This window comes from Coregonus clupeaformis, unplaced genomic scaffold (genome assembly GCF_020615455.1).
Source record: "Coregonus clupeaformis isolate EN_2021a unplaced genomic scaffold, ASM2061545v1 scaf0645, whole genome shotgun sequence".
NCBI lineage: Eukaryota > Metazoa > Chordata > Actinopteri > Salmoniformes > Salmonidae > Coregonus > Coregonus clupeaformis.
Genome location: NW_025534100.1, coordinates 78,765 through 105,562, shown reverse-complemented (window position 1 = coordinate 105,562; position 26,798 = coordinate 78,765). Strand labels below are relative to the sequence as shown.

Genomic DNA, 26,798 nt, shown 5'->3' with positions numbered 1-26,798 from the left:
GCTGCTCTCTGTATCCCCTAAGGATTATTGCACATTCTTCGGTCTCTTCTGTAGCAGGTGAAAAAGGAACACAGACATGACAAGTAGATTCGCAATGGATTATGGTCATTGTAGTTCATTACTACGTTTTATGCGCTAAACTATGTCGAATATTGGCCTGTTGGAAACTACAACTCCCAACTACATCACACAGTTCAGGCTGGATCTGATTTATCTCTAGAGAAACTACAACTCCCAACTACATCACACAGTTCAGGATGGATCTGATTTATCTCTAGAGAAACTACAACTCCCAACTACATCACACAGTTCAGGATGGATCTGATTTATCTCTAGAGAAACTACAATGTGCGCATTGGGCACGCAGAAAAAACAGAACTAAACGGAATTCAAATAACTGAACCAACCTCTGTCAATTAGTTGTTTAAAAACCAAAACCAAAACCCACATTTACTAATTACTAATAATCAGCATTACAAGTTATGCGTTCATTAATTTCATAATATCATCGCTGTCGATCGTGAATTATAATCATTCACGTTTTAATGGTGAAACGTCCAAAACCGCATCTGCATGCAAATCATGTTATTGATCTCAGTCAGTTTCATGGGAATATGCGTTTGATCTTCTTGAATTACTGTTTCGTGAGCCCGGTGCCTGAGGCAGAACGAATCAGTTGGATTTGATTTCCGTAGGCGGGCACGTTTTTTTAAAATCACGGGACCTCCTATGTGTGCATGCGCTTGCACATTTTGTTTTAATTAGTTGTTACAGTAACAAAGGTGTTTTCACCACTTCCAAATTCGTGAGACGAATTCCTTTCCCATTAATTTTCAAGTTGGGGACACGTGGGGCAAAGCGCAGGGGATTGTGGGAAGGTGAGAGGCGAGAACCCCGCTAGCGGAGCGGCTGAAAAAGTACTCTGCTCTACTTTATGCAAATTGCACGTGACTACCGCTGCCGTTAGCCAATCAGGTGAGGAGCAGATGTTTGCTTGAAAATCGTAGTTCCGCCTGCCATTAGTTCCGGACAAGGCACAACCAAAAAAGATGGAGGAAAAGCCAGTCATCGCTGTTTCTGGTTCTGACGTCGCTTTGCTAGAATACAGAGACAAAATCAGAAGGTCAATGGCATGGAGGGGGATTGCAGAAATTGTTGGTGTTGATGGTGGGTGAAGAGAGATTTGCACAACAATGTTTGCAAGTCAAAGCTACATCGTTTTTTTTTTTACATTTTCAAAATGTATTTACTTACTTGAATGGGTTCACACCTACGCCCATGCCCATGAAGCAGACAGTCTTTTGGAGCGAAGTGTTGTCAAGCAGAGGTGCTGGTTCTGGTCGAAACGTACCGTAAAGACGATAGACGGCGCGTGAGTTTCAAGTTTGGAGAAGCTTAGAATTATCCTACCATTTCGACCGATCTGCGTGGCAGTTATGATTTTCATATGTGCATTTTCGCAGAACAGTTTCATTTCAATAATAAAACATTTTGTTTCTAAAAATCATTGTCACGTGGTTAATCAGAATAAAAATGCTAGAAATCTAAAAAGTTAAAATTCAACTAATGCTAGAGCACCAGCCTCTGCCGTATGGACTCATTGAAACAGTGTGATCCATCGGCGGCTAAAGAAATGAGCATGTGGAACTCAGAGATAGCCTATAGGCCAATGCAGCAGGAGGCCTAGAACTACCATAGAACTCAGAGATAGCCTATAGGCCAATGCAGCAGGAGGCCTAGAACTACCATAGAACTCTGAGATAGCCTATAGGCCAATGCAGCAGGAGGCCTAGAACTACCATAGAACTCAGAGATAGCCTATAGGCCAATGCAGCAGGAGGCCTATAACTATCATAGAACTCAGAGATAGCCTATAGGCCCAATGCAGCAGGAGGCCTATAACTACCATAGAACTCTGAGATAGCCTATAGGCCCAATGCAGCAGGAGGCCTATAACTACCATAGAACTCAGAGATAGCCTATAGGCCTATAACTACCATAGAACTCTGAGATAGCCTATAGGCCTATAACTACCATAGAACTCTGAGATAGCCTATAGGCCTATAACTACCATAGAACTCTGAGATAGCCTATAGGCCAATGCAGCAGGAGGCCTATAACTACCATAGAACTCAGAGATAGCCTGTAGGCCTATAACTACCATAGAACTCTGAGATAGCCTATAGGCCAATGCAGCAGGAGGCCTATAACTACCATAGAACTCTGAGATAGCCTGTAGGCCTATAACTACCATAGAACTCTGAGATAGCCTATAGGCCTAGAACTACCATAGAACTCTGAGATAGCCTATAGGCCTAGAACTACCATAGAACTCTGAGATAGCCTATAGGCCAATGCAGCAGGAGGCCTATAACTACCATAGAACTCAGAGATAGCCTATAGGCCTATAACTACCATAGAACTCTGAGATAGCCTATAGGCCTAGAACTACCATAGAACTCTGAGATAGCCTATAGGCCAATGCAGCAGGAGGCCTATAACTACCATAGAACTCAGAGATAGCCTATAGGCCTATAACTACCATAGAACTCTGAGATAGCCTATAGGCCCAATGCAGCAGGAGGCCTATAACTACCATAGAACTCAGAGATAGCCTATAGGCCTATAACTACCATAGAACTCTGAGATAGCCTGTAGGCCTAGAACTACCATAGAACTCCGAGATAGCCTATAGGCCTATAACTACCATAGAACTCTGAGATAGCCTGTAGGCCTAGAACTACCATAGAACTCTGAGATAGCCTATAGGCCTATAACTACCATAGAACTCTGAGATAGCCTATAGGCCTATAACTACCATAGAACTCTGAGATAGCCTATAGGCCTATAACTACCATAGAACTCTGAGATAGCCTATAGGCCTAGAACTACCATAGAACTCTGAGATAGCCTATAGGCCTAGAACTACCATAGAACTCTGAGATAGCCTATAGGCCAATGCAGCAGGGCCTAGAACTACCATAGAACTCTGAGATAGCCTATAGGCCTAGAACTACCATAGAACTCTGAGATAGCCTATAGGCCTAGAACTACCATAGAACTCTGAGATAGCCTATAGGCCAATGCAGCAGGAGGCCTATAACTACCATAGAACTCAGAGATAGCCTATAGGCCTATAACTACCATAGAACTCTGAGATAGCCTATAGGCCTAGAACTACCATAGAACTCTGAGATAGCCTGTAGGCCAATGCAGCAGGAGGCCTAGAACTACCATAGAACTCTGAGATAGCCTATAGGCCTATAACTACCATAGAACTCTGAGATAGCCTATAGGCCTAGAACTACCATAGAACTCTGAGATAGCCTGTAGGCCAATGCAGCAGGAGGCCTATAACTACCATAGAACTCCGAGATAGCCTGTAGGCCTAGAACTACCATAGAACTCCGAGATAGCCTGTAGGCCTAGAACTACCATAGAACTCCGAGATAGCCTGTAGGCCTAGAACTACCATAGAACTCCGAGATAGCCTGTAGGCCAATGCAGCAGGAGGCCTATAACTTCCAACGTCAACTAAGTAAAATACATACTTTCAATCCATTCATCTCTACTCCGCCTGTCTCCCTTTTATATCTATCTTGACTTCAGATATCGCTAGCGAACTTGCAACATTGTATCAACCCAGGCCCTCAGTTTCCCATAACATTCTATTCCAGGCCCTCAGTTTCCCACAACATTCTATTCCAGGCCCTCAGTTTCCCACAACATTCTATTCCAGGCCCTCAGTTTCCCACAACATTCTATTCCAGGCCCTCAGTTTCCCACAACATTCTATTCCAGGCCCTCAGTTTCCCACAACATTCTATTCCAGGCCCTCAGGTTCCCACAACATTCTATTCCAGGCCCTCAGTTTCCCACAACATTCTATTCCAGGCCCTCAGTTTCCCACAACATTCTATTCCAGGCCCTCAGTTTCCCACAACATTCTATTCCAGGCCCTCAGTTTCCCACAACATTCTATTCCAGGCCCTCAGTTTCCCACAACATTCTATTCCAGGCCCTCAGTTTCCCACAACATTCTATTCCAGGCCCTCAGTTTCCCACAACATTCTATTCCAGGCCCTCAGTTTCCCACAACATTCTATTCCAGGCCCTCAGTTTCCCACAACATTCTATTCCAGGCCCTCAGTTTCCCACAACATTCTATTCCAGGCCCTCAGTTTCCCACAACATTCTATTCCAGGCCCTCAGGTTCCCACAACATTCTATTCCAGGCCCTCAGGTTCCCACAACATTCTATTCCAGGCCCTCAGGTTCCCACAACATTCTATTCCAGGCCCTCAGTTTCCCACAACATTCTATTCCAGGCCCTCAGTTTCCCACAACATTCTATTCCAGGCCCTCAGGTTCCCACAACATTCTATTCCAGGCCCTCAGTTTCCCACAACATTCTATTCCAGGCCCTCAGTTTCCCACAACATTCTATTCCAGGCCCTCAGTTTCCCACAACATTCTATTCCAGGCCCTCAGTTTCCCACAACATTCTATTCCAGGCCCTCAGTTTCCCACAACATTCTATTCCAGGCCCTCAGTTTCCCACAACATTCTATTCCAGGCCCTCAGTTTCCCACAACATTCTATTCCAGGCCCTCAGTTTCCCACAACATTCTATTCCAGGCCCTCAGTTTCCCACAACATTCTATTCCAGGCCCTCAGTTTCCCACAACATTCTATTCCAGGCCCTCAGTTTCCCACAACATTCTATTCCAGGCCCTCAGTTTCCCACAACATTCTATTCCAGGCCCTCAGTTTCCCACAACATTCTATTCCAGGCCCTCAGGTTCCCACAACATTCTATTCCAGGCCCTCAGTTTCCCACAACATTCTATTCCAGGCCCTCAGTTTCCCACAACATTCTATTCCAGGCCCTCAGTTTCCCACAACATTCTATTCCAGGCCCTCAGTTTCCCACAACATTCTATTCCAGGCCCTCAGTTTCCCACAACATTCTATTCCAGGCCCTCAGTTTCCCACAACATTCTATTCCAGGCCCTCAGTTTCCCACAACATTCTATTCCAGGCCCTCAGTTTCCCACAACATTCTATTCCAGGCCCTCAGTTTCCCACAACATTCTATTCCAGGCCCTCAGTTTCCCACAACATTCTATTCCAGGCCCTCAGTTTCCCACAACATTCTATTCCAGGCCCTCAGGTTCCCACAACATTCTATTCCAGGCCCTCAGGTTCCCACAACATTCTATTCCAGGCCCTCAGGTTCCCACAACATTCTATTCCAGGCCCTCAGTTTCCCACAACATTCTATTCCAGGCCCTCAGTTTCCCACAACATTCTATTCCAGGCCCTCAGTTTCCCACAACATTCTATTCCAGGCCCTCAGTTTCCCACAACATTCTATTCCAGGCCCTCAGTTTCCCACAACATTCTATTCCAGGCCCTCAGTTTCCCACAACATTCTATTCCAGGCCCTCAGTTTCCCACAACATTCTATTCCAGGCCCTCAGTTTCCCACAACATTCTATTCCAGGCCCTCAGTTTCCCACAACATTCTATTCCAGGCCCTCAGTTTCCCACAACATTCTATTCCAGGCCCTCAGTTTCCCACAACATTCTATTCCAGGCCCTCAGTTTCCCACAACATTCTATTCCAGGCCCTCAGTTTCCCACAACATTCTATTCCAGGCCCTCAGTTTCCCACAACATTCTATTCCAGGCCCTCAGTTTCCCACAACATTCTATTCCAGGCCCTCAGTTTCCCACAACATTCTATTCCAGGCCCTCAGTTTCCCACAACATTCTATTCCAGGCCCTCAGTTTCCCACAACATTCTATTCCAGGCCCTCAGAGTTTCCAGCGTCAGTGAGCTCAGGACAGACAGACAGCTGTTTTTGTGCAAAAATGTTCAGGAATTTTATGATGTTTCCCCTGGATATATGGGATCATCAGATCCTTACATTTTATGATGTTTCCCCTGGATATATGGGATCATCAGATCCTTACATTTTATGATGTTTCCCCTGGATATATGGGATCATCAGATCCTTACATTTTATGATGTTTCCCCTGGATATATGGGATCATCAGATCCTTACATTTTATGATGTTTCCCCTGGATATATGGGATCATCAGATCCTTACATTTTATGATGTTTCCCCTGGATATATGGGATCATCAGATCCTTACATTTTATGATGTTTCCCTGGATATATGGGATCATCAGATCCTTACATTTTATGATGTTTCCCCTGGATATATGGGATCATCAGATCCTTACATTTTATGATGTTTCCCCTGGATATATGGGATCATCAGATCCTTACCTTTTATGATGTTTCCCCTGGAGATATGGGATCATCAGATCCTTACATTGTGCTCTTTCACATCGAGGCTTGGTGAGTGCTGGAATGATTTTACTAATACTGTGAGGAACCATCATCATTCACAATGGATGTTAAAACAGACTTGGTTGACTTCGGCGACTGTGAGTTGAAAAAACCCGGGGCGGCAGGTAGCTGGTTCATATCCCCGAGCCGACTAGGTGAAAAATCTGTCGATGTGCCCTTGAGCAAGGCACTTAACCCTAATTGCTCCTGTAAGTCGCTCTGGATAAGAGCGTCTGCTAAATGACGTAAATGTGCCCTTGAGCAAGGCACTTAACCCTAATTGCTCCTGTAAGTCGCTCTGGATAAGAGCCAGGAGAGGTGAGTGCATGTATTCTGGGGAGCTGAGTGCATGTATTCTGGAGAGCTGAGTGCATGTATTCTGGAGAGCTGAGTGCATGTAGTATTCTGGGGAGCTGAGTGCATGTAGTATTCTGGAGAGGTGAGTGCATGTATTCTGGAGAGCTGAGTGCATGTATTCTGGAGAGCTGAGTGCATGTATTCTGGAGAGCTGAGTGCATGTATTCTGGAGAGCTGAGTGCATTTGGTATTCTGGAGAGCTGAGTGCATGTAGTATTCTGGGGAGCTGAGTGCATGTAGTATTCAGGGGAGCTGAGTGCATGTATTCTGGGGAGCTGAGTGCATGTATTCTGGAGAGCTGGGTGCATGTAGTATTCTGGAGAGCTGAGTGCATGTATTCTGGAGAGCTGAGTGCATGTAGTATTCTGGAGAGGTGAGTGCATGTAGTATTCTGGGGAGCTGAGTGCATGTAGTATTCTGGGGAGCTGAGTGCATGTAGTATTCTGGAGAGGTGAGTGCATGTATTCTGGAGAGCTGAGTGCATGTAGTATTCTGGGGAGCTGAGTGCATGTAGTATTCTGGAGAGCTGAGTGCATGTAGTATTCTGGAGAGGTGAGTGCATGTAGTATTCTGGAGAGGTGAGTGCATGTATTCTGGAGAGCTGAGTGCATGTATTCTGGAGAGCTGAGTGCATGTAGTATTCTGGAGAGCTGAGTGCATGTAGTATTCTGGGGAGCTGAGTGCATGTAGTATTCTGGAGAGGTGAGTGCATGTATTCTGGAGAGCTGAGTGCATGTATTCTGGAGAGCTGAGTGCATGTATTCTGGAGAGCTGAGTGCATGTATTCTGGAGAGCTGAGTGCATTTGGTATTCTGGAGAGCTGAGTGCATGTAGTATTCTGGGGAGCTGAGTGCATGTAGTATTCAGGGGAGCTGAGTGCATGTAGTATTCAGGGGAGCTGAGTGCATGTATTCTGGAGAGCTGAGTGCATGTATTCTGGAGAGCTGAGTGCATGTATTCTGGAGAGCTGAGTGCATGTAGTATTCTGGAGAGGTGAGTGCATGTAGTATTCTGGGGAGCTGAGTGCATGTAGTATTCTGGGGAGCTGAGTGCATGTAGTATTCTGGAGAGGTGAGTGCATGTATTCTGGAGAGCTGAGTGCATGTAGTATTCTGGGGAGCTGAGTGCATGTAGTATTCTGGAGAGCTGAGTGCATGTAGTATTCTGGAGAGGTGAGTGCATGTATTCTGGAGAGCTGAGTGCATGTATTCTGGAGAGCTGAGTGCATGTATTCTGGAGAGCTGAGTGCATGTAGTATTCTGGAGAGCTGAGTGCATGTAGTATTCTGGGGAGCTGAGTGCATGTAGTATTCTGGAGAGGTGAGTGCATGTATTCTGGGGAGCTGAGTGGATGTATTCTGGGGAGCAGAGTGGATGTATTCTGGGGAGCTGAGTGCATGTATTCTGGGGAGCTGAGTGCATGTAGTATTCTGGAGAGGTGAGTGCATGTAGTATTCTGCAGAGCTGAGTGTATTCTGGAAAGAGATGTTCCATATCTTCGCCATACACCCCCTCCCCTTGTCTCAACATTTTAAATTATACTCAAGACACATTATCTTCACACATTTTAGATGCTTTTCACTGACTGCCGCAACTCCAATAATCAGCTAGACCTATCGCCATGCACACTGCCCAAGCTGCTGGCTTCCCCAATAGGCAGAGGGCTATGGGCTTGTGATTTGAAACGATCCACAGCAAAAATAAATAAAGAAGCTAATGATCCTCTGTGGCGGTCATGTTCTCTGGTGAATATGGTGAGTATTTTGAATGATTTTATTTAGACAGGAGTAATTATACAATTTTGGCAAAACATCAATTTACTTTAGGAGAAACCAGCATCCTGGTTTCCACGCCAACACTCTTTTCCAATTCTGAAGAGGCTGCCTCATCAGAGTCATCAAACGAGAAAAATTACAATGTAGGAATCAGTTGGAATCACAGGCTTCATCACCATTGGTCCATACAGAATCATATTTCATAGCCACATGCAGCGGCCGACGGAGCCTAAAACAATTACCATACCCTTTTGGTCCAGACAGAATCGGGGAGCCTACATCCCTCAAACTCAACTCTGGACCTCAACCAGTTCCACTGCCCTTTTGATTGTTCCCCTTTAATTCAATTGATAGGACATTATTTGGAAAGGCACACACCTGTCTATATAAGGTCCCACAGTAGACAGTGCATGTCAGAGCAAAAACCATGCGGTCGAAGGAATTGTCCGTAGAGCTCCGAGACAGGATTGTGTCGAGGCACAGATCTGGAGAAGGGTACCAAAACATTTCTGCAGCATTGAAGGTCCCCAAGACCACAGTGGCCTCCATCATTCTTGAATGGAAGAAGTTTGGAACCACCAAGACTCTTCCTAGAGCTCGCCGCCCAGCCAAACTGAGCAATTGGGCGAGAAGGGCCTTGGTCAGGGAGGTGACCAAGAACCCAATGGTCACTCTGACAGAGCTCCAGAGTTCCTCTGTGGAGATGGGAGAACCTTCCAGAAGGACAACCATCTCTGCAGCACTCCACCAGTCAGGCCTTTATGGTAGAGTGGCCAGACGGAAGCCACTCCTCAGTAAAAGGCACATGACAGCCCGCTTGGAGTTTGTCAAAAGGCACCTAAAGACTCTCAGACCATGAGAAACAAGATTCTCTGGTCAGATGAAATCAAGATTGAACTCTTTGGCCTGATAGCCAAGCGTCACGCTCATCACCTGGCGAATACCATCCCTACGGTGAACCATGGTGGTGGCAGAATCATGTTGTGGGGATGTTTTTCAGCGGCAGGGACTGGGAGACTAGTCAGGATCAAGAGAGAGCTTGTACAGAAAGATCCTTGATGAAAACCTGCTCCAGAGCGCTCAGGACCTCAGACTGGGGCGAAGGTTCACCTTCCAACAGGACAACGACCCTAAGCACACAGCCAAGACAACGCAGGAGTGGCTTCGGGACAAGTCTCTGAATGTCCTTGAGTGGCCCAGCCAGAGCCCGGACTTGAACCCGATCGAACATCTCTGGAGAGACCTGAAAATAGCTGTGCAGCAACGCTCCCCATCCAACCTGATAGAGCCTGAGAGGATCTGCAGAGAAGAATGGGAGAAACTCCCCAAATACGGGTGTGCCAAGCTTGTAGCGTCATACCCAAGAAGACTCAAGGCTGTAAATGCCGCGAAAGGTGCTTCAGCAAAGTACTGAGTAAAGGGTCTGAATACTTATGTAAATGTCATATTTGTTTGTTTTTTTAAATAAATGTGCAAATATTTCTAAAAAACAGTTTTAGCTTTGTCATTATGGGGTATTGTGTGTGTGTGTAGATTGATGGGGAAAAACTATTTAATCCGTTTTAGAATAAGGCTGTAACGTAACAAAATGTGGAAAAAGTCAAGGGGTCTGAATACTTTCCGAATGCACTGTATTATATGTTGTATTTTAGATCAGGAGGACTCTGTGAGAGAGGGTGGTGGTGGTGATGATGATGATGTGTATCCTGTAAAGCTCAGAGTTTTGGCGCTTGAGATTTTTTGGGGGTGACTATTCAGCTTCAGCTAACCATCCTAAAATGTCAATTTTAATGTCAGAAATGAGTTTTTATTTGTGTAACAGTAACGTTATAGGTCACTGTACCTATGATGAAAATTACAGGCCTCTCTTATCTTTTTAAGTGGGAGAACTTGCACAATTGGTGGCTGATTAAATACTTTTTTTTCCCCACTGTATTCGGTTATGTTATGTAAAATACTAATTCATCGTTATGTGATCTTACGAGACATTGATCCAGCTTTGATCTAACTTTACTAAGCAAGCACCATTGTGAGAAGTGATTATCTTCTATTTGTAAATTGAATAATAAGTGATGAGTATGATTATTAGGCAGCAGATCTTGATGAGGGCCATTTTAAGCGATTGGAGCGTGGTGCTGATAGCACAGTACCAGGATTGCGCAATAATGTTAAAGAAGTTGAACCAAGGATGGCTGAAGGCTAGCTCTGCCATTCCAGGAACAAACAAGAATTTGCATTAGGCCTATAGCCTAATAGTTGTACGGCTACGTGGTATGCGTATTTGTAGCCTAATGCTCTGGCTCTCTCTCTCTGTCTCTCTCTCTGTCTCTCTCTCTCTCTGTCTCTGTCTCTGTCTCTGTCTCTGTCTCTGTCTCTGTCTCTCTCTCTCTCTCTCTCTCTCTCTCTCTCTCTCTCTCTCTCTCTCTCTCTCTCTCTCTCTCTCTCTCTCTCTCTCTCTCTCTCTCTCTCTCTCTCTCTCTCTCTCTCTCTCTCTCTCTCTCTCTCTCTCTCTCTCTCTCTCTCTCTCTCTCTCTCTCTCTCTAGGATGTTTACCTGACGTATCAGGTGTGTGTACTGGGGGCGTGAAAATGCTAATATGGTTACCATTGACTTGCGTTACATTTGTGCCAAAAAGATTATCATTTGAAAAAAACGGTGGCCAGGTAAACAAATCCAAAGCGTGGGTGTCGAGGGAGTCCGTGGGTGCCTTTCAACCATTTCTTTGGAATCCTCATGTCTAACTCATTGTTAGAATTTTTAGGGGTCCAATTCAGATGTTATGTACTAGATTTAAAACAACTTTTACCCCTTTTTTTCCCTCCTCAATTTCGTGATCTCTTGTCTCATCGCTGCAACTCCCCTACGGACTCGGGAGAGGCGAAGGTCGAGAGCCACGCGTCCTCCGAAACACGACCCTGCCAAGCCGCACTGCTTCTTGAGATATTGCTCGCTTAACCCGGAAGCCAGCCGCACCAATGTGTCGGAGGAAACGCCATCCAACTGACGACCGAAGTCAGCTTGCAGGTGCCCAGTCTGCCACAAGGAGTCGCTAGAGCACGATGGGACAAGGAAATCCCGTCTGGCCAAACCCTCCCCTAACCCGGACGAAGCAAATTGTGCACCGCCTCATGGGTCTCCCAGTCACGGCCGGCTGTGACACTGCCTGGGATCGAACCCTTCTTAGGGAGACTCACAAGAACATGAATACTGTCTACTGTCTGAGAGGCTAGTATTGTTTTAGTCTCTCTAAGAACTATAGATATTAAGTATTGTTTTGTTTTCTTCTTAACAACTGAAAGTTGCCCGTTTCTTCCAAAATGGCACCCTATTCCCTAAATAGAGCATAATTTTTTTTACCAGAGCCCTTTATAGGGTTCCATTTGGGATGCAACCACAGTTAACAGGCAGCAGGAAGGAGTAGTTCAACCACAGTTAACAGGCAGCAGGAAGGAGTAGTTCAACCACAGTTAACAGGCAGCAGGAAGGAGTAGTTCAACCACAGTTAACAGGCAGCAGTAAGGAGTAGTTCAACCACAGTTAACAGGCAGCAGTAAGGAGTAGTTCAACCACAGTTAACAGGCAGCAGGAAGGAGTAGTTCAACCACAGTTAACAGGCAGCAGGAAGGAGTAGTTCAACCACAGTTAACAGGCAGCAGTAAGGAGTAGTTCAACCACAGTTAACAGGCAGCAGTAAGGAGTAGTTCAACCACAGTTAACAGGCAGCAGTAAGGAGTAGTTCAACCACAGTTAACAGGCAGCAGGAAGGAGTAGTTCAACCACAGTTAACAGGCAGCAGGAAGGAGTAGTTCAACTATTTCATCCTGCTGTCCTGTATGTTGATCACTACCCCCAGATGTCATATAAGCAGTATAATGCATTATAACCTGTACATGGATATCTTCATAACACCTTTCATAGCAGCGTTATATTGAAGCAATACAACGCCCCGAGGTGTTGGGATACACATGGCCAATATACCACGGCTGAGGACTGTTCTTACGCACGAAGCAACGTGGGACTGTCTGGATACAGCCATTAGCCGTGGTATATTGTCCACGTACCACAAACCCTTGAGGTGCCTTATTATAATTAGAGAAGTAAAAATGAAATGTTTTGTCATACCCGTCTTATACGGTCTGATATACCACGGCTGTCAGCCAATCAGCATTCAGGGTTTGAACCACCCCGTTTTATAATGGTCTTGATTTGATAATGCGTTTATAACTCATGCATATTAAAACTTTAAGCCTCTATACTCTCTGCACTCAGAGCTGTAGTTAACAGGCTATAATAAGTTATAGTGCAGCTGGAAACATTGACTACCCCAGACTGACTGGCTGGTGTTTTCTGCTACTCAGCCCTCACTAGCCAATCACAGCTACAGTGTATTTTAACCAGCCAACCAGATCCAGGGAATGGCAGAGGGTTCCAATCATAATTTCCACATTCTGGAACACAGAGAGAGAGAGAGAGGGAGAGTTCCGTTGGACAGCGGTTGACTTTCTTTCCGCTGGGTCTTCAGTTTACTCTGCTACGTTCTGGAAAAGGTTAGATACACCAGAACTGCTGGAGTTCTGCTGTAATCGTTGTGTGGATGTTTGTTTTATCCGAAGCAGAGACAGAGGAACTTTAGATGCTGGGGAGTTATCCGTCTTTATTCTGTTGGACCTGTTTGACTTGAGAATCGATTCTCCTTTTTACAGAAATAACGAGGGAGGAGTTACAGGGGAGAAGAGATGAATGAGCTAGTGTGATGTTATCTTGACCAAGGCCTCTCTCCTCCCCTCTCTCCTCCTCTCTCTCTCTCTCTCTTTTCTCTCTCTCTTTACTCTCTCTCTTTCTCTGTCTATTTCTCTCTCTCCACAGAGCGCTCAGAGAGGCACAAAGAACAAAGACTCAGGTGAGAGATCTGCCAGTTTTGACTGACATATATAATCTGTCTCCCAAACCACACCCTATTCTCTCTATAGTGCGATACTTCTGACCCGAGCCCCTATGAGCCCCGGGGAAAAGTAGTGCACTATAAAGGGAACGGGGTTGCAGTTTGGGATACAGCCTAGTTGTCCTCTGCCATTACTGATGACCTTGCTTTGCGCGGACACGCTTGCTGTCAGGCTAGGAGCTGTTCTCATGGCTAGTGGTTTTATATGGTTGGCTGGTTTGGGACTGTACAACTGTGAAATCACCCTTCTGAACAATATTTCCATGACGCATAAAGCAGGTTAACCATTTAAAAGGGAAATGGAAACACCAAGTTTTAGAACACCAGCTGACTGTAAATGTAAATCGCCATATTGGCGTTGTTGCGTCGTCTGTAAAATAGTTTTGGAATTCCTGAATTTACTGAGACCAGGACCTCTGCGTCCATTAATTAGCATCATTTGCTGGTGTCCAACCATATATGGAGACATGATTCATACAGTATTTTGAAAGCTAAGAACAACCCTTTCAAATGAAATGACATGCAATAAATAACACCACTAATCCTAATGAAGCTAGAGACTTTTACAGCGTATTGAGTCTCGCTTATTTTGAATAGTAAAACCTTTTACTATGGCAATTCAAGATGGCGCTTCCCATACCTCCTAATAAACGTTGTTCAAGATCAAAATACTGAACATTTCTGTGTTACAAGCATATGTTTTGTATTAGTGGATGAATACATGTCTTTGCTTTACATCCGGAAGTGTTTCCATTCCCCTTTTAAACTATTTTATTTAAAACATAACTGGGACTACTTTCTCTCGCTCAGCCATCTCACAGCTGTAGCAGTTAAGTATCCCGGTGCGGTGCTGAGGTTGGGCCGGGACTGCTTATGACACAACCCTGGAACTATGTGGCTCCAGCTTCAGTCGGTTGGCATGGTAACAGGCTGGAGAGGTAACTCTGGCGGTTGGCATGGTAACAGGCTGGAGAGGTAACTCTGGCGGTTGGCATGGTAACAGGCTGGAGAGGTAACTCTGGCGGTTGGCATGGTAACAGGCTGGAGAGGTAACTCTGGCGGTTGGCATGGTAACAGGCTGGAGAGGTAACTCTGGCGGTTGGCATGGTAACAGGCTGGAGAGGTAACTCTGGCGGTTGGCATGGTAACAGGCTGGAGAGGTAACTCTGGCGGTTGGCATGGTAACAGGCTGGAGAGGTAACTCTGGCGGTTGGCATGGTAACAGGCTGGAGAGGTAACTCTGGCGGTTGGCATGGTAACAGGCTGGAGAGGTAACTCTGGCGGTTGGCATGGTAACAGGCTGGAGAGGTAACTCTGGCGGTTGGCATGGTAACAGGCTGGAGAGGTAACTCTGGCGGTTGGCATGGTAACAGGCTGGAGAGGTAACTCTGGCGGTTGGCATGGTAACAGGCTGGAGAGGTAACTCTGGCGGTTGGCATGGTAACAGGCTGGAGAGGTAACTCTGGCGGTTGGCATGGTAACAGGCTGGAGAGGTAACTCTGGCGGTGGATAGAAGTTTCCCCTCTTCAGACGCTGATCTGGGATCAGTTTAGCCTAACCTGATATTAGAAGACCTTAGAAGGCAACTTCTATCCAGAGGTTTAGGAGATTGTTGTTCAATGTCAGGAAGTATATACTGGTTTATGTAAGTTAATAGTGTGGAGGAGGAGGAGAAGGAGGAGTAGAAGAGGAGAGGAGAGGAGAGGAGATGAGGAGTAGAGGAGGAGAGGTAGAGGAGAGGAGGAGTAGAGGAGGAGAGGTAGAGGAGATGAGGAGTAGAGGAGGAGAGGTAGAGGGTAGAGGAGGAGAGGTAGAGGATAGGAGGAGTAGAGGAGGAGAGGTAGAGGAGAGGAGAGGTAGGGAGGGAGAGGAGGAGGAGTAGAAGAGGAGAGGAGAGGAGGTAGAGGAGAGGAGGAGTAGAGGAGGAGAGGTAGAGGAGAGGAGGAGTAGAGGAGGAGAGGTAGAGGAGATGAGGAGTAGAGGAGGAGAGGTAGAGGAGAGGGAGAGGAGTAGAGGAGGAGAGGGAGAGGAGGAGGAGAGGGAGAAGGAGAGGAGGAGTAGAGGGAGAGGAGGAGGAGAGGAGGTAGAGGGAGAGGAGGAGGAGGGAAAGAAGAAGGTTCAAAGAGGGTAAAGGGGGTGTTCCTTCACCCTCCCCCTCCCCGTCCCGTGTTAGAAGTGGACTGCTAGCTGGGATGTGTTATGTGTGACTCATGGGTCTGGACATAGTTAGCAGCTACAAGTCAACATTGCTCAGCTCTGTAGAAACCAGCAGTAGACTCAGAGAGTAGAGCAGAGAGAGAGGGATAAAGAGAGAACAGTGGACTGCTAGACTCTACAACAGTTTGGGTATGTAAGCTTTGTCAACGTTCAACGTTGTTTTGTGATTGTTTGTCGGGAAGTTTCACTCGGAAGGATATGAGCTAGGACTTTTCCGCCGTTATCTTTCCCTAAATACTCTGGGTTTCCTCTGAGGGAAGGAAAGAGAGATGGAGAGAGAGAGAGCGGAGGCAGAGAGAACAGCAGTAATGTTTCTATGGAGGCTTCTAATGATTATAGGGGGTGTTGTGTTGGTGTGGTCATACCTCTGCATGTTTCAGAACAGCTTAAAATGAAACATACACAGAATACACTTTTACCTGCTGGTTTAATCAATGTTAGTAGATTTTTAACACACGTTTAGCTCTAGGTTGGAGAGTGTATAGGCTGATCAGTCTTGGGTCCGCGTATGAAGGAATGCAACAAAGGGAAAGGAAACTGCTCAGATCATTTTAAGCCCAGATGTGTGTTGTGTACATGGAGAGAAGCCTTCAGCGCCTTGCTGGGTGGGTGTTCTCTAATGGTAAGATACAGAAGGTGAATGAACCCCCAACTGTAATCACTGACTTTTTTTTCTTTCCTCTCTTCCAGCCAAGGACCTCTGTCCTCAATCAGGGCCGCCATTAAGAGGAGTGAGTCTGCAGCCCTCTCTTTTTACCACTCCTTTGTTACTCTACACAACAAGTGATGACTGGGCAGTTCTGTATTGTTTGTGTCTGTGCTACAAAATGTATCGTGAAAGTCATCTCCCCTGGTGTTAGTAGCAGTCTGTTGTTGTTATATTTTATATGGGAACTGTTGTCAGTACTATAGTGAGGTCATCTCCCCTGGTGTCAGTAGCAGTCTGTTGTTGTTATATTGTATATGGGAACTGTTGTCAGTACTATAGTGAGGTCATCTCCCCTGGTGTCAGTAGTTGTCTGTTGTTTCTTTCAGCGTCGTCTAGACCCACTTCCCTGAGCGAGAGTACTCCCAGAGACCGGAGGTCAGTACATCTCCGTTTTACAGAGTAAAGAAAACAGACACATCCTACAGACACATCCTACAGACACATCCTACAGACACATCCTACAGACACATCCTACAGACACATCCTACACTATCTATATTGGTCTATTTCTATGAACGATACAGGTAACTGCCAAAGTAAAGAAATGAGGGATACGAAGTATATTGACACACTGCTGTGTTTTTTTCCTGAGTTAATTAAGCAGTTAACATCCCATCATGCTTAGGGTCATGTATAAAAATGCCCAGTTGCCCGTTATTTTGGCTGTAATGGCTAGAAGAAGAAATCTCAGTAACTTTGAAAAGAGGGGTCTCAAAGTAGCATAGGGGGTTTAAAGGGCGTGTGTGTGTGTGTGTGTGTGTGTGTGTGTGTGTGTGTGTGTGTGTGTGTGTGTGTGTGTGTCTCAGTCACCAGATCTCAACCCCAATTGAACACTTCTGGAAGATTCTGGAGCGGCTCCTGAGACTGCGTTTTCCACCACTATAAAAAAACAACAACATATATATATATATATATATACACACACAGTGGGGGGGGGAAAGTATTTAGTCAGCCACCAATTGTGCAAGTTCTCCCACTTAAAAAGATGACAGAGGCCTGTAATTTTCATCATAGGTACACGTCAACTATGACAGACAAAATGAGAAAAAATTATCCTGAAAATCACATTGTAGGATTTTTAATGAATTTATTTGCAAATTATGGTGGAAAATAAGTATTTGGTCAATAACAAAAGTTTCTCAATACTTTGTTATATACCCTTTGTTGGCAATGACACAGGTCAAATGTTTTCTGTAAGTCTTCACAAGGTTTTCACACACTGTTGCTGGTATTTTGGCCCATTCCTCCATGCAGATCTCCTCTAGAGCAGAGATGTTTTGGGGCTGTCGCTGGGCAACACGGACTTTCAACTCCCTCCAAAGATTTTCTATGGGGTTGAGATCTGGAGACTGGCTAAGCCACTCCAGGATCTTGAAATGCTTCTTACGAAGCCACTCCTTCGTTGCCCGGGCAGTGTGTTTGGGATCATTGTCATGCTGAAAGACCCAGCCACGTTTCATCTTCAATGCCCTTGCTGATGGAAGGAGGTCTTCACTCAAAATGTCACGATACATGGCCCCATTCATTCTTTCCTTTACACGAATCAGTCGTCCTGGTCCCTTTGCAGAAAAACAGCCCCAAAGCATGATGTTTCCACCCCCATGCTTCACAGTAGGTATGGTGTTCTTTGGATGCAACTCAGCATTCTTTGTCCTCCAAACACGACGAGTTGAGTTTTTACCAAAAAGTTATATTTTGGTTTCATCTGACCATATGACATTCTCCCAATCCTCTTCTGGATCATCCAAATGCACTCTAGCAAACTTCAGACGGGCCTGGACATGTACTGGCTTAAGCAGGGGGACACGTCTGGCACTGCAGGATTTGAGTCCCTGGCGGCGTAGTGTGTTACTGATGGTAGGCTTTGTTACTTTGGTCCCAGCTCTCTGCAGGTCATTCACTAGGTCCCCCGTGTGGTTCTGGGATTTTTGCTCACCGTTCTTGTGATCATTTTGACCCCACGGGTGAGATCTTGCGTGGAGCCCCAGATCGAGGGAGATTATCAGTGGTCTTGTATGTCTTCCATTTCCTAATAATTGCTCCCATAGTTGATTTCTTCAACCCAAGCTGCTTACCTATTGCAGATTCAGTCTTCCCAGCCTGGTGCAGGTCTACAATTTTGTTTCTGGTGTCCTTTGACAGCTCTTTGGTCTTGGCCATAGTGGAGTTTGGAGTGTGACTGTTTGAGGTTGTGGACAGGTGTCTTTTATACTGATAACAAGTTCAAACAGGTGCCATTAATACAGGTAACGAGTGGAGGACAGAGGAGCCTCTTAAAGAAGTTACAGGTCTGTGAGAGCCAGAAATCTTGCTTGTTTGTAGGTGACCAAATACTTATTTTCCACCATAATTTGCAAATAAATTCATTAAAAATCCTACAATGTGATTTTCTGGAGAAAAAAATTCTCAATTTGTCTGTCATAGTTGACGTGTACCTATGATGAAAATTACATGCCTCTCTCATCTTTTTAAGTGGGAGAACTTGCACAATTGGTGGCTGACAAAATACTTTTTTTCCCCACTGTATGTATATATATATATATATATATATATATATATATATATATATATATATATATACACTGCTCAAAAAAATAAAGGGAACACTTAAACAACACAATGTAACTCCAAGTCAATCACACTTCTGTGAAATCAAACTGTCCACTTAGGAAGCAACACTGATTGACAATACATTTCACATGCTGTTGTGCAAATGGAATAGACAACAGGTGGAAATTATAGGCAATTAGCAAGACACCCCCAATAAAGGACTGGTTTTGCAGGTGGTGACCACAGACCACTTCTCAGTTCCTATGCTTCCTGGCTGATGTTTTGGTCACTTTTGAATGCTGACGGTGCTTTCACTCTAGTGGTAGCATGAGACGGAGTCTACAACCCACACAAGTGGCTCAGGTAGTGCAGCTCATCCAGGATGGCACATCAATGCGAGCTTTGGCAAGAAGGTTTGCTGTGTCTGTCAGCGTAGTGTCCAGAGCATGGAGGCGCTACCAGGAGACAGGCCAGTACATCAGGAGACGTGGAGGAGGCCGTAGGAGGGCAACAACCCAGCAGCAGGACTGCTACCTCCGCCTTTGTGCAAGGAGGAGCAGGAGGAGCACTGCCAGAGCCCTGCAAAATGACCTCCAACAGGCCACAAATGTGCATGTGTCTGCTCAAACGGTCAGAAACAGACTCCATGAGGGGGGTATGAGGGCCCGACGTCCACAGGTGGGGGTTATGCTTACAGCCCAACACCGTGCAGGACGTTTGGCATTTGCCAGAGAACACCAAGATTGGCAAATTCGCCACTGGCGCCCTGTGCTCTTCACAGATGAAAGCAGGTTCACACTGAGCACATGTGACAGACGTGACAGAGTCTGGAGACGCCGTGGAGAACGTTCTGCTGCCTACAACATCCTCCAGCATGACCGGTTTGGCGGTGGGTCAGTCATGGTGTGGGATGGCATTTCTTTGGGGGGCTGTACAGCCCTCCATGTGCTCGCCAGAGGTAGCCTGACTGCCATTAGGTACCGAGATGAGATCCTCAGACCCCTTGTGAGACCATATGCTGGTGCGGTTGGCCCTGGGTTCCTCCTAATGCAAGACAATGCTAGACCTCATGTGGCTGGAGTGTGTCAGCAGTTCCTGCAAGAGGAAGGCATTGATGCTATGGACTGGCCCGCCCGTTCCCCAGACCTGAATCCAATTGAGCACATCTGGGACATCATGTCTCGCTCCATCCACCAACGCCACGTTGCACCACAGACTGTCCAGGAGTTGGCGGATGCTTTAGTCCAGGTCTGGGAGGAGATCCCTCAGGAGACCATCCGCCACCTCATCAGGAGCATGCCCAGGCGTTGTAGGGAGGTCATACAGGCACGTGGAGGCCACACACACTACTGAGCCTCATTTTGACTTGTTTTAAGGACATTACATCAAAGTTGGATCAGCCTGTAGTGTGGTTTTCCACTTTAATTTTGAGGGTGACTCCAAATCCAGACCACCATGGGTTGATAAATTTGATTTCCATTGATAATTTTTGTGCAGTGTATATACAGTGGGGAGAACAAGTATTTGATACACTGCCGATTCTGCAGGTTTTCCTACTTACAAAGCATGTAGAGGTCTGTAATTGTTATCATAGGTACACTTCAACTGTGAGAGACGGTATCTAAAACAAAAATCCAGAAAATCACATTGTATGACTTTTAAGTAATTAATTTGCATTTTATTGCATGACATAAGTATTTGATCACCTACCAACCAGTAAGAATTCCGGCTCTCACAGACCTGTTAGTTTTTCTTTAAGAAGCCCTCCTGTTCTCCACTCATTACCTGTATTAACTGCACCTGTTTGAACTCGTTACCTGTATAAAAAACACCTGTCCACACACTCAATCAAACAGACTCCAACCTCTCCACAATGGCCAAGACCAGAGAGCTGTGTAAGGACATCAGGGATAAAATTGTAGACCTGCACAAGGCTGGGATGGGCTACAGGACAATAGGCAAGCAGCTTGGTGAGAAGGCAACAACTGTTGGCGCAATTATTAGAAAATGGAAGAAGTTCAAGATAACGGTCAATCACCCTCGGTCTGGGGCTCCATGCAAGATCTCACCTCGTGGGGCATCAATGATCATGAGGAAGGTGATGGATTAGCCCAGAACTACACGGCAGGACCTGGTCAATGACCTGAAGAGAGCTGGGACCACAGTCTCAAAGAAAACCATTAGTAACACACTACGCCGTCATGGATTAAAATCCTGCAGTGCACGCAAGGTCCCCCTGCTCAAGCCAGCGCATGTCCAGGCCCATCTGAAGTTTGCCAATGACCATCTGGATGATCCAGAGGAGGAATTGGAGAAGGTCATGTGGTCTGATGAGACAGAAATAGAGCTTTTTGGTCTAAACTCTACTCACCGTGTTTGGAGGAAGAAGGATGAGTACAACCCCAAGAACACCATCCCAACCGTGAAGCATGGAGGTGGAAACATCATTCTTTGGGGATGCTTTTCTGCAAAGGGAACAGGACGACTGCACCGTATTGAGGGGAGGATGGATGGGGCCATGTATCGCGAGATCTTGGCCAACAACCTCCTTCCCTCAGTAAGAGCATTGAAGATGGGTCGTGGCTGGGTCTTCCAGCATGACAACGACCCAAAACACACAGCCAGGGCAACTAAGGAGTGGCTCTGTAAGAAGCATCTCAAGGTCCTGGAGTGGCCTAGCCAGTCTCCAGACCTGAACCCAATAGAAAATCTTTGGAGGGAGCTGAAAGTCCGTATTGCCCAGCGACAGCCTGAAGGATCTGGAGAAGGTCTGTATGGAGGAGTGGGCCAAAATCCCTGCTGCAGTGTGTGCAAACCTGGTCAAGACCTACAGGAAACGTATGATCTCTGTAATTGCAAACAAAGGTGTCTGTACCAAATATTAAGTTCTGCTTTTCTGATGTATCAAATACTTATGTCATGCAATAAAATGCAAATTAATTACTTAAAAATCATACAATGTGATTTTCTGGATTTTTGTTTTTAGATTCCGTCTTTCACAGTTGAAGTGTACCTATGATAAAAATTACAGACCTCTACATGCTTTGTAAGTAGGAAAACCTGCAAAATCGGCAGTGTATCAAATACTTGTTCTCCCCACTGTGTGTATATATATATATATATATAATATGGAATTTATCATGGAAGAACGGTGTCGCATCCCTCCAATAGAGTTCCAGACACTTGTAGAATCTCTGCCAAGGCACATTGAAGCTGTTCTGGCGGATCGTGGTGGCCCAACGCCCTATTAATGGGTAGGTAGCATAAATGTAACCACATGTAACGTATGGATTTGCATTAGTATACGCATCAAATGTCCCAATGCAAAGTTACACCTCACATTTTCTATTTTTGGTCAGAATGCCGAAGTCATGTGGGATTCTTTTTTTTTTTTCGGGCTGTGATGTAATATGGAGGACCCGGCAAGCCAGCCTATTCACTATAATGTAAACTCCAACAGAAATAACTTCAAATGTATAACTTCAAATTAAACCAAATAGTTTGCACTCATGACTACTGGTTTCAATTACATTTCCTGCCAACCTACAGTACACACAAATACTTTATGAATGTATTGTTACAAATCAACTTGCAAGGTTGAAACTTGCTATTAGCCACCGTTAGCGGTTTTTTCACCATTGTCTGTGGCCTGCACTACCTACCAGCCAGCTCTAGCCTGGACTATTATCGGCCAGTCTGCACTGTCTGCACAGCGCGTTATCGACCCAGAACATATCGGAATCACTAAATCACTGGACCTTTAACACATGATCATCGCAACTAGCTAGCTGCAACCAACTGGATGTTGATGTTGGCTAATCAGCCTTGAGCTAGCCTCGAGTCAGGCACATCTCCCGGCTATCTACCTCTCTGTCAACCGGACGGGACCTCCGAGAGTCGACACGGAGCCCCGCCGATCCATCACGACTGGTCTGCCTGTGCTGTAGCACCAATTCGAACTGCTCTCGGACTCACATATTGCTGTTCACTGGACCTTATGATCACTCAGCTGCACAGCTGATGCCTGCTGGACTGTTCCTTTACACGGTACCCTGTCCTGTTCAGCCCAAACTTTCATCGCCATTACCAGTTGTTGTCTTAGCTCTTTCTAATAACACCTGTGATTGCTTTATGCCTCTCTCCCATGTCAATATGCCTTGCCTATTGCTGTTCCAGTTAGTTCTTATTATACAATTTCACTGTAGAACCAAGTCATTCTCAAACTGCCTCAAAAAGCTCCTTTGATCCACCCCCCATACACGCCGAGACGGGCTCAATCGGTGCCTCCAGTGATGCTATCTCTTTCATTGTTACCCAATGCTTAGGTTTACCTCCACTGTAGTCATATCCTTCCATATCCTTGTCTGTACATAATGCCCTGAATCTATTCTACAACGCCCGGAAATCTGCCCCCTTTATTCTCTGTACCCAACGCACTAGAAGACCAGTTCTTAAAGCCTTTAGCCGTATCCTTATTCTAGTCCTCCTCTGTTCCTCTGGTGATGTAGAGGTTAACCCAGGCCCTGTAGCCCCCAGTATCACTCCTACTCCCCAGGAGCTATCATTTGTTGACTTCTGTAACCGTAAAAGCCTTGGTTTCTTGCATGTTAATATCAGAAGCCTCCTCCCTAAGTTTGAGTTATTCACTGCGTTAGCACACTCCGCCAACCCTGATGTCCTAGCAGTGTCTGAATCCCGGGTTAGGAAGGCCACCAAAAATTCAGAAATGTCCATCCCCAACTACAACATTTTCCATCTAGATAGAACTGCCAAAGGGGGTGGGGTTGCAATCTACTGTAGAGATAGCCTGCAGAGCTCTATCATACTATCCAGGTCTGTGCCCAAACAGTTTGAGCTTCTACTTCTAAAAATCCACCTTTCCAGAAATGTCTCTCACTGTTGCCGCTTGCTACAGACCCCCCTCAGCCCCCAGCTGTGCCCTGGACACCATATGTGAACTGATTGCCCCCCATCTATCCTCAGAGTTCGTACTGCTTGGTGACCTAAACTGGGATATGCTTAACACCCCGGCCGTCCTACAATCCAAACTAGATGCCCTCAATCTCACACAAATTATCAAGGAACCTACCAGGTACAACCCTAAATCCATAAACATGGGCACCCTCATAGATATCATCCTGACTAACTTACCCTCTAAATACACCTGCGCTGTCTTCAACCAGGATCTCAGCGATCACTGCCTTATTGCCTGCGTCCGTAACGGGTCCGCGGTCAAACGACCACCCCTCATCAAAAAGTAAAAAGGAGAACAGACGAGGTACTACACAATTAGAGCAGGTAGGATTTTCTCGTTCGTTTTGAGCCCACGGCAAGAAGGCACCAGAGCCTGTGACTAGAAGAGCATGAGGTGTGGCTAACGTTAGCCAGCTTGAGCTAGCTACCATATGACGTTGAGAAATAGTGCATTTTTGCATTTGCAACAAAACCGGGAAAGAACAGAATCAGAACCGGAAACCAAAGTGAACTATACTGTTCCGTAATCCAAACCGTTATTTTAAAATCATGGGAACTGGTTACGTTCCCGGGCATTTTTTTTTTTCCAGTCCCACAAAAATCGCAACAAAGCACCTATGCAAAGCTCTCACTCGGTCACTCATTCCAGCGCCTGCTGGAAATCTTTGCCTTTGTGTGCGTGTATGTAGGCTACCTGCCTCTTCCCCTCCGAAGCATAGGTTACTGTAGCCTACTGACGACGTTACAAGGGTGATTCAGAAATTAGGGAGAGAGATGTTTAAATAGAGAAGAATGGATTCACTTTTTCAATGCTAGTTAAGGATACTATAGTTATCACGTTTCACTTTGGGTTTATTAATTACAAAAATCGTAAGACGTGTTTTTAATTGTAGTGCCGCTCTGCACGCACAAGCTAGCTGTCTAGCTAACGTTTGCTCTGGCCCAACGTTAAGCCAACTCTTGGAAGTACAAAGACATTCAAAGTTCCTCCATAGAAGCCGCTCCTCCGTAGGTATAATTCTGTGGGCCTAATTCAGATAATGCATGTCATAACAAGATGCCCAGCGCTTCAAGCCAAGACTCCTCCTCAACCCTCTCTCACTCTCTCCCCTCTCGCAACATGTCCATAGTGACTGGCTGCACAGTGTGTGTGTGTGTGGGTGGGTGTTTGTCTGTCATTGTGATGCTATTACAGAAAAATACAATTTGCTATAAATAAAGGTTCTGTTCAGGAAAATAATTATTTTTGGTTCCAACCCTTTAAGACACTATGTTACTGTTTCCTTTATTTTGGCAGTTACCTGTATGTATCTTTCTCTTCTATTTCTCCATCAGGTTGATGTCCTCTATGTTGTCCTAGCTCCAGGCTGATGTCCTCTATGTTGTCCTAGCTCTATGCTGATGTCCTCTATGTTGTCCTAGCTCTATGCTGATGTCCTCTCTGTTGTCCTAGCTCTATGCTGATGTCCTCTATGTTGTCCTAGCTCTATGCTGATGTCCTCTATGCTGTCCTAGCTCTATGCTGATGTCCTCTATGTTGTCCTAGCTCTATGCTGATGTCCTCTATGTTGTCCTAGCTCTATGCTGATGTCCTCTCTGTTGTCCTAGCTCTATGCTGATGTCCTCTCTGTTGTCCTAGCTCTATGCTGATGTCCTCTATGTTGTCCTAGCTCTATGCTGATGTCCTCTATGTTGTCCTAGCTCTACGCTGATGTCCTCTATGTTGTCCTAGCTCTATGCTGATGTCCTCTATGTTGTCCTAGCTCTATGCTGATGTCCTCTCTGTTGTCCTAGCTCTATGCTGATGTCCTCTCTGTTGTCCTAGCTCTATGCTGATGTCCTCTCTGTTGTCCTAGCTCTATGCTGATGTCCTCTATGTTGTCCTAGCTCTATGCTGATGTCCTCTATGTTGTCCTAGCTCTATGCTGATGTCCTCTCTGTTGTCCTAGCTCTATGCTGATGTCCTCTCTGTTGTCCTAGCTCTATGCTGATGTCCTCTCTGTTGTCCTAGCTCTATGCTGATGTCCTCTATGTTGTCCTAGCTCTATGCTGATGTCCTCTATGTTGTCCTAGCTCTATGCTGATGTCCTCTATGTTGTCCTAGCTCTACGCTGATGTCCTCTGTTGTCCTAGCTCTATGCTGATGTCCTCTATGTTGTCCTAGCTCTATGCTGATGTCCTCCTTATGTGTTGTATTTCTACGTCAGGCGTCCAGAGATCACCATCCTTTCAGCAGAGCCGCTGGTGTCTAACACCTGGTTCCCCGGGGCTTCTGGGGGATTCCCTCCGCCCCCTCCTCCCGCCGCTCAGATCTGGGGCAGCAGTATACCTCCAACTATACAGGTAACTAACCCTCCTCTTCCTCCTCCTCCTCCTCCTCCTCCCACCACTATGACCTGGAGCAGCAGTATACCTCCAACTATACAGGTAACTAACCCTCCTCTTCCTCCTCCTCCTCCTCCTCCTCCTCCCACCACTATGACCTGGAGCAGGCAGTATACCTCCAACTATACAGGTAACTAACCCTGAATGTTGGTTTTCCGTCAATTTGTGGGCGTGGTCGAGGGGAATTGCTTATTATTACGTGAATACCGACTGGGACAATTATAATCAGATCACATTGTGATGTCATGATGTGGGGCAAAAGTTCCATCCCACCTGTTCAGGCTGAAATTCCAGGATTTTTTTTTTCAAACAACTCTTACACAAAAAGTGCATTATCATAATTTTCAAAATGTCTGAGTGTGGGGGATCACGTGACCCTTGAACGAGATGGCCGCATGAACTAGGAGCTCCGCACAAGTAGTTTCCAATTCCTAATCTTACCTCCACTTCAAGTTTAAACTCATTTAGCTTTAGTCAAAAAGTCATGGCGGCTTCAAAAGGCAACACTACAGGTGACATTTTTACCC

General features: G+C 45.8%; 1 protein-coding gene across 3 annotated transcripts in view; it reads left to right on the top strand.

Moving 5' to 3' along the window:
• The window catches only part of LOC121554123 (SH3 domain-containing protein 19), a 75,208-nt gene that overhangs the window by 4,454 nt on the left and 43,956 nt on the right, over window positions 1–26,798 (top strand). For all 3 annotated transcript variants that reach the window (XM_041867568.1, XM_041867567.1, XM_041867566.1), the window contains exons 2-5: window positions 13,361–13,394; window positions 16,344–16,384; window positions 16,689–16,737; window positions 26,094–26,229. In XM_041867568.1, the coding sequence (XP_041723502.1) occupies window positions 13,361–13,394; window positions 16,344–16,384; window positions 16,689–16,737; window positions 26,094–26,229 (260 nt within the window). The remainder of the gene's footprint in view (window positions 1–13,360; window positions 13,395–16,343; window positions 16,385–16,688; window positions 16,738–26,093; window positions 26,230–26,798) is intronic.